Source organism: Ostrinia furnacalis, unplaced genomic scaffold, assembly GCF_004193835.3.
Source record: "Ostrinia furnacalis isolate ACB-3 unplaced genomic scaffold, ASM419383v2 OfSCF2054, whole genome shotgun sequence".
Taxonomy (NCBI): Eukaryota; Metazoa; Arthropoda; class Insecta; order Lepidoptera; family Crambidae; genus Ostrinia; species Ostrinia furnacalis.
This window is the reverse complement of record NW_021132293.1, coordinates 1,427,926-1,442,542: the sequence shown is the minus strand read 5'-3', so window position 1 is coordinate 1,442,542 and position 14,617 is coordinate 1,427,926. Positions and strand designations below refer to the sequence as shown.

General features: G+C 34.9%; 1 protein-coding gene across 1 annotated transcript in view; it reads right to left on the bottom strand.

Annotated features, from left to right (window-relative positions):
• LOC114354542 (uncharacterized) overlaps positions 1–14,617 on the bottom strand; it is a 17,198-nt gene extending 2,581 nt beyond the window's left edge. Inside the window, exons 1-3 of the mRNA XM_028306965.1 lie at positions 14,514–14,617; positions 13,601–13,719; positions 11,239–11,466 (exon numbers count right to left, since the gene is read on the bottom strand). Coding sequence (XP_028162766.1) covers positions 11,239–11,466; positions 13,601–13,719; positions 14,514–14,617 — 451 coding nt within the window. The remainder of the gene's footprint in view (positions 1–11,238; positions 11,467–13,600; positions 13,720–14,513) is intronic.

The following is a 14,617-nucleotide window of genomic DNA, read 5'->3' as shown; positions in this document are numbered from 1 at the left end:
AAGAAACTGATTTCCCAGTAAAGTTAATACTAAGAACAATAGTATGGTTGACATGGTTGTTAAGTACACACAGGATTTCGCAAACTATGTGTGTCGGCATTTTATGTCACATCCTACTTTGAGTAATGTATGTAACCAGAACAACATAGGCAATATTTTTCTGGTTAATATTTAAATAACAAATATTAAATAAAAATAATGTCACGCAAATTGGTTAACTAGTTACTAATAGGTAAATGTTTAATATATTTTTGGAGTTCCCATGTTCTATTTCACGATTAATAAGGAAAAAGTAGTTAGGAAATAACAGTAGGTATCCAAAAAATTGAATGTTGTTCATCATTATAAAATGTTGTATTTTACCTTACTTAAATACTTAATCCTTCTTGAGTAGGTACTGAGAAGGCAATTGNCGGACACTGCTTATTTATTTTTTTGCGAACAAACTAACTTAATTAAAATTATGACACATTTTTTTTGTAGAAGGACAACTCATTAGCTTTCGAAATAATTTTAATTTATATTGATATATCAAAAGGAAAATGCTACATCAACCATTTTGTTCCGGAAAATGGCTAACGGACACACCATATGAATCAGAGAATCACACTTCAAATATTTTTATTTTGTATAAAGACAGCAATTATGTCAAAAATGTTATTTGCGCCAGATAGGGCTATAGCTAAGCTATATGAAAAAAAATAATGCATGCCATTTTGTTAGTTGGTTACAGAACTATACCCAAAGACATCGAAAATTTTGCCTCCGAAGAAATACCCTTAAACAGTAATAGGCGCATTTACGTTATTATTCATTAACAAATACTTGACCATTATCGAGGTAACAAAGTACTCACATTGTGTACCTTATTCCTATCTTACTCGTTTCAATACCTGCACTCGAGAAGTAAAACGCAAATATTCCTTCACTACCAAGCAAAATAAATATACGAATGGTTTACAAAGTAGCACATGCTGAAATTTATTCACTATGGTTAAAGGTAAAGTTAAGTAAACTTTGTTACCGTAATTAGCTGTTCACACTTGTTAATCAGACATAATGTTGACTTAAAACATCATTAATGTTATGCATCAATACGAAGCAAAATGTGCCTATTAAATATTGTTTTAGGGATTAATTACATTGGATAAAAATAAATAGCATACCTTGTCATCATAGAGGCAACTGGCCGTTTCAGGGTAACTTAATTGACCGTGTAGTAACATTATATCCTAAAGTAGTTTTGATAACCTAATATTAGTATTACAAAGTAGCTAAGTAATTAGCTCTTGCTTTTTCAAGCGATACATAGTGCAAATTTTTACGGGCTTACCTGGAAAATGCGTGGTATATAATTCTTATCTCACTGTCAATAGTTTGTTAGATAGAGACATAATTCAATAATCAGTTCCATGGCTGGAATCTGGAATTCACTCAGGGTTAAGTATGCCCTACTTGCAGTTTCCTCACCACTCAGAACTCATAATGACTCGCTCGCAGTACTTCTGTTATACAGAGGTTTTATATTACGAACCAATAATATGTTTTGATAGACATCCTATGTTGTTTGACACGCTTGTTTGCAATCTAAAATACAAAACCAACATGTAGGTAGGTACTACTTAGCGGAGCTATTTGCTCTTAATATTTGAAATTGCAATATATTTCGTACTCTACGTCCTTAAACAAAACAATGCGAAGTAAGTGACTAATTAATTGATAAATATTTAAAAGACCATTAAGATATGATGCAATATATACCTACTCGTAGTACCCATATTTACATTTCTAGGAATACCCTGCAGTTTACTACGTAAACCATTTGCTTACCTATATCCCCAGCAGTAATTCACCTCTAATAGGAAACACGTCGTTTTGCAAACATACGTTAAAAGAGTAGATTAATGAAATGAAAAAAACCTACCGACTTCAAGGCTGTCTATAATTTAATGTTAATTAGAAATTCAAATATCAGAGAGATGTTGCACACAAGATACTTTTTGAATTTGCGTATTTGCGTTACTTGCGTATTGCGTATTGGCCACCACACTCCCCAATAATTCTAAAGCATTTTTTTTAAAGGCACTTCATTCTGGTCTTAAAAACTTAATTAATTTTAAATTACCTGTAAATTAAGATTTTTCGTTGCAAAGTAGTTTAATTGAGTTGACAAAATAGAGACATCACTGTATAGTATGTATTGCCATACAAAATCTATGGGAGTGTCTAGTTTTGACAGTTTTAAAAAGTACGTCAATTGATTGGTGGTAAATGCTGTTCTGATGATTTGCAAAGGATTTAACATGCCGATTTTCGCTAACTAAACTTCCTGGAGATAAAGATTTACGCAGAGAGTGATCATTTTCTGTTTGCTGAGATTTTATTGTCGACCGTCTCGACAAATCGTTTTGCAATGTGAAAGTTAAAGGTACCTATCTTGCACACGGTGCATCAGTGAGTGAAAGCAAATTTTATTGCAGCGGGTTTATGATCACTATTGGTCAGTCAGAGGATTTAAGATATTGACTGACTTAAGCTAACGTTACGCGTTTGGTCTTTTTTTAAGCGAAGCTTGAAAAATGTATACTGTACCTACTACAGCGTGTGTTTTTATTTAAAACCTGATTATCGAAGGTTCAAAGGTTTCAAATTAACTCTATACATATAACAGCTCTACCAGACATTAACGAAATTGTTTTTAAGAATATAAAAACTTTAGAATGGTTAATATACTGTTGTACATTTCACTGGGCTCCCTATAACGTTTTAAAAGGTTAAAAATCTTGTTGAATGACGTCATCAACGTGCGTGCGCGGGATCATTATTTTCCTTGCAAAAAATACGATTGAAATGTGACCGGTTCAAAATTATTTATTATACAGTATGTCTAAATACCTGTAGTAGTAGGTATAATCTTTGATAAAAGAAACTCGTTTGCCTCCAATTTTTATATATCAAAGTGCCGTAACATGGAAACTGACGTAAAATAATATTAGTCAACGTTTTCAAAGTTCATAGTAAAAAAACGCTGCCCAATCATTATAAATTAGTCAGGTACAACAAAAATCATTAATATTCAAATTACCACGGAATAGAGCAGCTCAGACAAGATATCGTAAATATAAATTACGTTAAGATTATATTTTCCAAAAATTACAATTTTGTGTTCAAATTACGAATAATTAATATAACAACAAATGTTAACAAAAAATATTTAGGCAATAACGCTCACGCACGCATGTAAAGATAATCATCATGTATTTGAATAACAAAAAATCGATTTTAATTTCCCATCATCATAAGAGTTTGAAACATAAGGATACGACTTAAGACTTACGAAAAAACCTACAAGAGGTATTGGGTCTTATAGGATGAAAAGCCTGCCCTTGCAGTTTATTTCTAATGAGTAGTTGAGTAACTACAAAATGATCTCAGATCATAGAAAGAGAATAGATATGAAGTCGCGCGTAACTACAACGAGAACCAGTGTCCCCACATTTCCCCCACCACAGCTCCCACACACACATTCAACTGTGTAAAAACAAAGCGACTGAGAGTCTACGACAACATGTGCAACAGGCTTAAAAGTGCTGTGATTGGCCAGAAGGCATGCCTTATGGCCAATCAATGGCCGCGTGACGTGACGCACACTTTGAAAACTAGTGAGAGAACAAAGACAAAATGGAGTCGACAAGATATCGATACTTTAAATCGCTAGGGGCAAGGCTCGAAACTAGAGATGAAACGGATAGTGGTTTGGCCGGATACCGGATACCGGATATCCGGCCAGCTGCTAGGCCGGATAACCGGATATCCGGCGGCCGGATAGTTGGCCCATTGTCTCGTTGTATGTTGTGACAAGTTTAGCGCCGCACAGGTGCTTCGAACGCGACCAGTGGGTCTATTAGTAGACTAGACTAGTCACAGTTTTCGAAAATCGAATCAGTCCGAATAGAATGTCATATTTTGCCACTTGTCTAGGGAGCAGATCAATTCGGGCGATTTCGGTTGCCATCGGTTTCGAGCCTGTGGCAGGCCTTTTTGGAGTCAAATTCTATTGCTTATATTATTATCTTAGACAAACTGTCCACTTGCTAACAGCTATCCTACAAACATTTCTGAGCTCTTGCTGGACGCCGATACCAGTCAAATGACGATTTCATAGAGAGGTTGACATGAAAAAACGGTCATCCCACTGCAATGTGCACCGGCGCTGTTCAGAACTTGGTCTCGGGATTAAGCCACCAGTCTCCCGAAAGCGTCTTAGAACTTTCGAAACCCAGGACTGGCTTATGTGGAGCTGACGTGCGACAGCCCGCTGGCTGAGCCCTTCTTGCAATAGTGCAACGATTTGTGCTGCTTCTGAAGGTGTATAGAATCCCAGGTAAAGTGTCAAAAGAAGCGGAGATGTGTATGGATCAACGTGTGAAAGCAAAAATCCGAAAACACGTGCTTTTATAGGGGGTAAATAGTCCGCAATCGCGACGTATCAAACAGTTGATACATGTCTTTTTCGTTACTTCTTCACATCAGCCGGGATATCTTTTTAAATACTAGTCTGATTAAAATGAATTTGGTATCAATTTAAAGTTAAAAGTTTAATCTTTAAAATGATGTGACTTTTTTTATTACTAGTAAATTTGTTAGTACACAAGATCGCGTGGAAACAACTTCATGTAAGTGATTCCATACTTTTGGCTTTTTTTTTTACATGGCTTTTTCTAACATTTTGGACTTTAAATAAAAGCCGTCATTATTATAAGCCATTTTATTGATGTTTACCTCAAAGATTAATGTATTTCATTTTATTAATAGGAAATTGTCGTAGTTTTTTAATATCCGGTATCCGGCCGGATAGTGAGTTACTATCCGGTATCCGGCCGGATAGTAAATTTAGGCCGGATATCCGGCCTACCGGATAGTTACCGGATATCCGTTTCATCTCTACTCGAAACTGATTTCACAAAATGCTTATGTATGAAAACCTTTTTATTATTATACGTTATTATTAACTACTATCACGCATTTACTTTTTAATTATGGCGATCTGCGTACCGCATATGTTATTCAAAAATAATGCCTATATTAGGCTTTCAACTAGCTCTTATAGTAATTACATAGTTGACAGTTACTAATTACTTCTACTGTTATTATTTTTTTTTGTAAAATCTTATAATCGCAAGTAACATATCATTTTTTTATTTAGAATTACAAAATAGAAAAATATAATTTACTTCTATTTATCGATAATAGGAAACCGCATTAGAACACGAGCACGGCACTATGTTACGACCGGCACATGCGGCCGTACTGTGTATTTTCACACGACAGTGGATATCGGAAGAAATTAAATACATTGCGCAGTAGTTGAGCATGACATAAAGTGGTTGCTAACTAAATCGTCAATGTACAAGTGTGTTAGAATTTTTATCACCACTGATTTCGATATCGCAGTAACTGTTACGGCACTGAATTCGTTCGTAAAAATGTTTAGTTTTTTTTATTTATAAGCAAAATACCAATGGATTTGCAATACTTACATGTAGTAAATGACTCCATTGTTCCTGTAGTTCTTCGTTTTACTTGTTTTATTGCACGTAACGAGGCATTATCCAAAATATCGGAGAACATTTCCTTAGTACGACTGAATCGCGACTAACCTAGCTACGCGGCCGATGTTCGTTTCTGGGCATATCGCGGAGACACGCACCACGCCCCCGTTTCACATCTATTCCCTTCTATGATCTGAGAAAATGATAGATTAGTCACATTTGGTTAAACAACGCGCTTTGTATGCAATCGAGGCTCTTATGTCAAAGACAGTGGTTAACGGTCAAACCATTTATGTAGAGTCACAACCATAAAAATTACTACTACCACGCGAGTAAATTAGTGTTTACTCGCTACTTGAACCTCACACATGCAATGTTATTACGACTTTTATTAATATAGGATAGGTACTAAATTTTTTTAACATCATCATCATCATTAGGCATTAATAGGTCCTTCTTTTGCAGGAGCACGACCATCTTTTACCAAAGACAAATTGAAGATTTGGTCTACAACCCCACACACCACGCTGGTCAGACGGGTCTCTACATAATTTGCCTAAGTCCTGCTAAAGTGAAATTTAGAAAAAAACTAATTGTTTTCGTAGAAATTATAACTAAACTGCACCATCGATTTTCATATAGTAGGTACGATCGGTTTAAATCGTTTAGAAACGAAGAGATATTAAAGAACGGCATTAAAATATGGCATACAAGAGGTATGAATGCTACTTGTTCAACACTAAACCAAACGCCCAGAAAACCCTACACTTGGTTGTTTTTCTCAATGTTAGTAGGGTCTAAGGTCGCAAGACGTTGCGTGCAACTTTGGTAATACGCAAGATTTGGGTCACAATAGAGGTATCACGAATATGATCGCGGTATGATTATGAACTCTGCATGCATAATGCGATATTTTGTACATTAGTACACTACTAAAGTAACAATTAGAAGGGAACAATAACCTTAATGTTTATAGCTTTTGTTGCCATAAACCTCGTCTCAAACTAATAAGAAAAAATAAAAATAAGAAACATAAAAGTAGAGTCCTTATTTATTAATAATATTTAACATTGTGATAAACTAACGCCCGTATTCACAAACATTACTATGGGGTCTCACAGTGCGCGTGGACGCACAGGGTGACACACAAACCAATCACAGAGCTCTATTCAACGCTGTGCGTTTGATTTGCTGCTTCACTTAAGCAAGCATTGCTTGTGAATACGGGCGTAAGTTCCTTATTGAGATGGTGAACTCTACATTATCATCCTACATTAAATATAATAAAGTCAATGTTCTATCAATCAATTATACAAACAAGCGTTTAAAACCATCTGAATCCACAACCAATTATTTAGATCGATATAAAAACGCCAATATCATATCTTCCGAACGAAGTAAAAACTGGTTGTTATGTGGGTAGTTCTACAAATCAGGGAATTTTACGGGGCTCAACTTGCAGCTCCTTAAATTACCAATCAATAGTTTTCGTTTTAGGGTATTAATAAAGTTTAACTCACATAGTACTTGGTCACTGAATTTCAACACGTTTTAATAAAAACATCCCAGACAAAAGTGGCTTCAAATGGGAAAAATTATCATTTCCCTGTGGGGTGACATTCCAGAATTCATGATGTAAATCACAATAAAAAATATATGAAAATGTAATTAGTCAAAAATAACATTGTATTGAAAGTAACCATTAGTGTATCTTTCATTTAACCTACATGGATTATGTTTGAATTCCCTATTTACATAATTTTTTGATTGCTGAACAAAGGTGACACGAATTAAGTATCACTTCCCTGCCACCTATAAACACGTTAAAATCTGTAACAAAACAAAGGGTAAGCCACGTTGTCGTTCTTATGTATTTAAGTATGCAGTTAAGTTCGCCTAGTGAAACGTTTATTTCGCCCAAATCGTCAGTCAGTTAGACGCAGCTACNTATATGCGAAGCTCTACACTCAGGAACTGTCTTATCCTATAAAGAACCTTCAACCTATAGTAGCAGCTTCTTACGGTTTCTCGTATGTGATTTTCAAATTTCAGGCTCCCATCCATAAGTACGCCAAGGTTACGCGCCTCATCCACTCGTTCCACACACACACCCCCGATCCTCACCCCCGGGCCTGCAACACCAGTATTTTGATTCATCAGACTTGGTTGACCTTACGAGTGTACTGGGACTGAATGAACATTGATGATCCTGATGGATTGCTGAAGATACCGAAAATAGATACTAACGAATTGTTTCCCGTCGAGGAAAGAAGAGGAAGATAATAGAAGGAGATACGAATAGTAGGGAAAAGTCAAAGAGATCAGGTGACGGAAAAAGAAGCAACCTAAATGAGTTCCATGTTCAATTGGTAGTGGACCTTTATGATGCACATAAAAGTATTTTTTATTATTTTTAGAATAAAGACTATAAACTCAAATGCATCTTTCAGTTAAATTTTCACTATCCTGTATATGTTCTCACTTCCCTGTCCATCGAAAATAGAAAAATCGCTATAAAATCAATATTTATCATAATTTTGTCTGGCCCGTTAAAAATTGGATATGTTGTAGTATATTCTCGGTCTTTAGCCACTGTTTATACTGATTACTAACAAAAACTGGAGATTCATTTTATGGTCCTAAATAATTCCACTGTGAGTAGAACTACCCATGTAAGATTATGTCACTATCTTTTAGAGCATGGGCATAGCCCACATAGTTTTGGTTTTGGTGGACAGGTTGTCACGTATTATGATGTATCGAATTATTAAGTAAGGCATGAAAAAGGTTTTTTTTCTTTTTTATTATAATAAAGGTCGAACTTTGACCTAAGGCGTACAAATAACTACCTAGTACATAGTACCTACGTAGGCTCATTCATATGCAAGGACAAACTACGGGAGGTAGCCATAAAAGCAAATATTTTTTAATATCTTGATAAGTAAGGCTAGGTTTAGAGTTTACGATATGTTTATTTAGGTAGCAATAAAATTGATAGTGTTTGTTGTTTACATAATAATTCTCACCAAATCGACATTGCTGGGAATTAAATGTATCTCTCGATAAGATAATTATAATTTATCGTCATGCATGCGGATCCTGTAATTATGTAAGTTCTGATTTGGAGGTACTGAGTGGTGGTACTGATATGTAAGTAGTTTTTGTTTATAGCTCTATTGGGCAAATTTTCTGACTCTGACTTTTCCTTCAGTATAAAGTTTAGTTAAGTTTATTTTGCACAATGCCTACAGACGACCGACACAAATTAAGCACAGTATTACAATATTGTAACTGTAACTTTGGCATCAATTTATGATCTCCGTAACGGACGGGACTATTCCCACCTCTCGTTCCCACCACTGCAACTCCTGTGTAGCCAGGATCTACAGCTTGACCGCCATAAAAACCCAACCAATGAAGGTCAAGTTTGTCCCGGGGGAAAGTTCTGTCATTGGACCCGCAACGAAATTAATCAGAAGAACATAGGAGGAATTAAGGTTCAACTTCCCTCCATTACAAAGCGGATGACAGGTGATAAACAAAGGTTTAAAACTTTTAAGAAAATATTATGCACCACGGACAATAAATATCAATTAAGGGGGCCTATCTTATCAGCAATTAGCAACTATCTGCCAATAATATTTTTCACAAAATCGCTTAAAAGCACGGAAATTTTTCCTTGTCGCGACAAGATCGGTGTAATAAATTACACGTAACGGACGACAGCATATCAGATTCATCGTCTTTGCTTCTAACTTCTGCGAGTGAACGCCTCGGATGATACTCGTGAGTGATTGCGAATGTCAACGCAAGGCGCTTGCGCAAGTCGGGACGCAACGGTCTCTGCGTGCGCGTGCGGCAATTGTTTAGCCTGGCTGTTAGTGTTACACTCTGACACTTGATGAAATAAGCAAGCATCGTGGTAGACCTAACAAAAGAATTATAGGTACTTACACCACGTAATTCTATTACTTGTGGTATAATTACAGGATACACTTGATTCTGATCAATTTCAAGTTAGCAGATCCTAATCGGGTGGTTCTGAAAGATAACGAAAATATTTATTCAAAATAATTCATGAATACTGAGTACTTAATGGTTGTATGATAGTCCGTACAAACAGCTAACCATTTAGACTATTGTATTTATTTTGTAATACACAATGATGTTGGTATGTAAGTAATCATTATAATCACCTAATTTAATAACAAATGGACTATATTATTGTATGGAAACTTTGTCCTATCTTTTCATCGCATTGCTTACGTTTGTTTGATATAATGATACTTAGGCAGATAAAATTTGGATTATTTAGATTTGTGTCTGTCTGTCATGCTGGATTTCATGCTGGATTTTCTTAAATTTTTCCAACAGACCAATAACAGTTTCTTTCTCAGAGCAATTTTTAGCCTTCATGGTTGACCTTTTTGGTCAAGCTGTGTGAGTTGGAAATGAAAAAAATAAAATGAATAGGATTGTAAGCTAATTTTATCTACATTTAGATTAGGTGATAACTCTACTATGTGTGATACTTTTGGTTAGAAAATAATGACTAGGTAAGTACGCTGTGGTGTAAAGACATAGTAATTATTATGCAAGCTTATGTCAAGTTTTAAAGTCATCAATATTAGCGGAATCACTTTGGGGTACTAACGACAGACCTTGAGTTACATTAGACGAATAACGAACTAACTTATGGTAGGCAAATGAAGGTAGGTGGACATTGAACCTGCTAATGATGGCACAGCAAGCTTTCCATTGAATATTTGTGGAAAACTTACCTAAGTAGATATATTTATACTTATATTTCACTTTTTTCGAAATAACCTAGCTAGGTCTATAGAACTACAATTAGGTACACTTATATGAATTTATGGTTATAATAAACAAATAAATATTAATTTATTTAAGTTAAAGTTTAAGTATAATTTCCTAAATAAATAAAATAATACCTGCGTTATAGAGAGATTCTAAGTCATTTACCTAATACTGTGTTGTTCAATAAAAAATTGGATTAAAATAAATTATTCAACTATAAGTTATTTTTGCTCCGTGGTATAATGTGTAGGTATCATTATCTAACTAAGTAAATTAAAGAATTTGAATAAACCTTTTGCAAAATAATCTAAAATTATCTAATTAACACAGATAAATTAGGTAACTAATTCTCAAACGTAATAAGATAACTACTATAAATCCTGATTATGACATTCCATATTAATGTTATCTAAAAATCGAAATTATTGATCAAAACAACTTTTATCTCGAGGTAGGTAGATAACTTCTTTACCTACCTATTAAAATTAAAGAAATGACCCTAAGTTTATAAGATACTTCTCACATTTGAATAAAAATAGAGTTCATAAATAAAAATATTATTCGTCAATAAATATCCTATTTTTTTAGCATATTCCATAAGCTGAATATTAGTTTAGCTCTTTGTCATTTGATAATTATGAAATGCAAAAGAGTAAAAAACATATTTTTTTTTACCTCGTCTTTGTTTCAAAATTTTTTCAACAATTTCGAAAAGAAAACCGTTGTTGTCATTCAACAAAAACATTTGAGAACACAACGCCATTTCCATGAATTTTTTTTTATATTTTTGTTCATAATATTTATTTGATAAGTACAAACAATTAAAAAAAAACTTTTAAACTATAAAAATATTTAAAAAATCACTTACCAATTTTAACAAAACTATTTGTTTTTTTTTTGCAATCCAATGTAATAACCCGAGTTTTATTTTCCCGCGTTACCGCGAAACCGCGAACGTTAAAACTTTTTCGTAAGTCGAACAAGGCCGAATGGACACTGGCAGCCGGGTCGCGGCCTAGCGACTTTGTGGCATGGCGGGCGAGCGCGGCGGAAGCGTGGCTAGACCCGGTGTGGGGTGCCGATTGTATCAGATAATCTCACCGTGGGAGACAGAAACAGCACAGGAACGCGTGTCTCCATTCACCGGTGCCAAGAAAACCACACTCAGCCTTCAAAACGGCTAGAAAGTCACAGCAATTTATGCCAAACATGATTGATGACAATACTCAGGTGCATAAAATGCAAAAAGCGCAGGCTTTCTTATCCGATAGTAGAGTTTCCCTTTGTCTCATGATGGTCGGTGGGATATGGACCGGAGAGTGGGGTCCTGACTCATCAGCAAAACTGCTAGCACTCAGTAAACGTTGTTTTGCACCTAGTAGGGGTATGAAAGTAGTTTACGTCCTAATCTCAGACCTACTGATTACTTATACCCACAAAATTTCATAGAGTCGGTCAAACCGTTTTGGACTAGTTGTAATGCCACCTGCAGGGAAAGTACTCATTTTAAATTATTTTAATTATTTACAAGAAATCAGTATGGTGGTGAATTTTCAGAAATTTTCGGAAATCTTTAAATACATATTGAGTAAAATTTTCTTCTACAGTATTATGAGTTATCTACTTTCCCTTTTCAGGTGGCGTGGCTTTACAAAATTCCACCCTCTATATTATGTAGAGAGATATTAAAGGTTAACAGCGTTTTATAGTAAGTACTACCTAATCTTCGTGATCTAGTATCTCTTTAATTCATCTAGATAGGTTCTTCATACATTCGATTTAAATCCTAGTTGGAGATAATAATTTAGTCTTATTAACTTATGTTGACCTATTGTTGAGTAGGTAGGTATGCCAAATTGCTGAATCGTGTTATCGCGTTTAATAAATTGGAGTAAAAAAGAAAGTGTTAAGTCCTTGCCCTAACCATAAAGAAAGATAGCAGATAAAGCTTTCCTTGAAAATAATTAGAGGGTCGTCCTTGTAAGAGTCTGACACCGGTGCCCTTGATAATTGCGGTCAAGATGTTAATAAACCTAATTTCTCGTAGCCACATTCGTAACCTACTTCCATAATTAGAATAGCACCATGTCGCTTAGTGGCGTGAGGTTCAATGAATCCAATCTAATTTACTGCCTTTAAGTTTGAATGCTGTTTCTATAGCAACTCCTGAACCAATTGTTAAATTTGTTTTGTATGGACTATCGTGTGCAACTGGCCGTGTCACCATCATGTCACGCTACTATTCCATTATAGTCCTTTCACACATTTTGGGTCAAAGTTCAATAATTTTAAGTTAATCACTACATGTTAAATCAATTTACCTACATTTTATTATTTTTGCTTTATGTCAATTTGTATCATTCTATTTTTAGTACCAAATTAATATTTTTTCTTTCTTTCTTTCTTACACATAAAATACCTACTACAAATACCTACTTACAATCAAATCAGTTTAAAAATGAAGTGGAAAAGAGTTTCTATGACTTTAAAATACGGAAGATTAATTAATTACAAAAAATAATTCAGTAAATTAAATATTATTTTTTATAGAGTTACAATAACTCTAATCCGCTTGATACGTCATCAAACAAATGATATGAAATACCTAAAGTAAGGTACTTAGTATGATAATCAAGTGCAAATAATCCGTAAATGCGATAATAACAATGAATCAATCAATTGAGATTTGCAAAAACTTTAGGTGCCTAATCCTATAACATATTTATGCAGGTTTAGGTATCCAACTTATCAGGAACTAACGTGAGCGAGTACCCCCCTCGTTCTATACATACTGACTGACTAATCATTAGGTATATATCCTATTTTTTGTAAAGATTAATCCTCCAGATAAGCTATACCTAAGTAGTAACTTATTTAATGTCTGTGTTAGGAGCGGGGACCTACTGAGTACCTACACCACAATAATTAGTTGGCGCACTACGAGATTCGAACTACCAATCGACTGACTCTCGAATCAGCGCTCGATTGACCATTTTAAAACCTAGTAAGTCCATGCACTTACTAGTTACTAGGTTTTAAAATTGCCATTGTCACTTGGTAGATTTTGATTTCAACTGGAATTAAGTATACCTACCTACTAGGTTTTAACAACGCGTTTTTCCGGTGTTATGTGTGATAGAGCGATTCCTCTCTTTACATCCTGTGGAGACCTTAATTCTAAGGTGATTTATGACAAAAAACAAAACTCTGCAAAAGTGTCCCATACTTACTAGGTTTTAAGATGGACCAGCCGTATATTGTTAATATATTACTTACTTTACAAACTCCACCTCCCTCGTCGAAATCAAATCGTTTTTGAACCCGTCCGCCGCGCCGCCGCTTTGAAAATCTGATAGCACAAATTCGTAATAAGATGTCATTGCTCAAACAGAAACGACGGGCACCAAAATATTCGATTACGCACATTACATTCCAGCAACCGTTAAATAAAACTAGAAGGCTGAATTTTCATTAGCTATGCAGGAATTGTAAAGACACGGTATATTTAAAATTTCATTCAATTTGAACCAGTAGTTTAAGAATTATAACGGGTCAAAGTTACTTAATTTTGTCACTCACTGACTCACTGACTGACTCACTGACTGACTCACCGATCATCAAAACTCTAAGGCACTTCTAGCAGACCTAGAAGCTTCAAATTTGGAATATAAGTAGTGTTTGGTGTATGAATCAAGGAAAAACTAAAATATTTGGGGGCACGGTAGTGCAACCGCCAAGTCGAGTAAAATTTTTCATTTTCGGTCCAGTTTTCTAGATACATAACTGCTGTCTACAAAATACAAAAAGAAATGAGATCCCATCAAAAACAATACTTGTCAAAAAAACCAAGTCTCGCAACTCAGTTGTTCTACGGTAAAAAGTTGTGAGATCCATGTAATACCAAGTCCAGGCCAGGAAATCTTTAACGTTTTACATAAAATATTGACTTGGCCATCGCATGAAAACACGTGTAAATTAAATTATTTAGTGCGATGGCCAAGTCAATATATTTATGTAAAACGTGAAAGATTTCCTGGCCTGGACTTGGTGTTACATGGATCTCACAACTTTTTACCGTAGAACAACTGAGTTGCGAGACTTGGTTTTTTTGACAAGTATTTTTTTTGATGGGATATTACTTACTTTACAAACTCCACCTCCCTCGTCGAAATCAAATCGTTTTTGAACCCGTCCGCCGCGCCGCCGCTTTGAAAATCTGATAGCACAAATTCGTAATAAGATGTCAT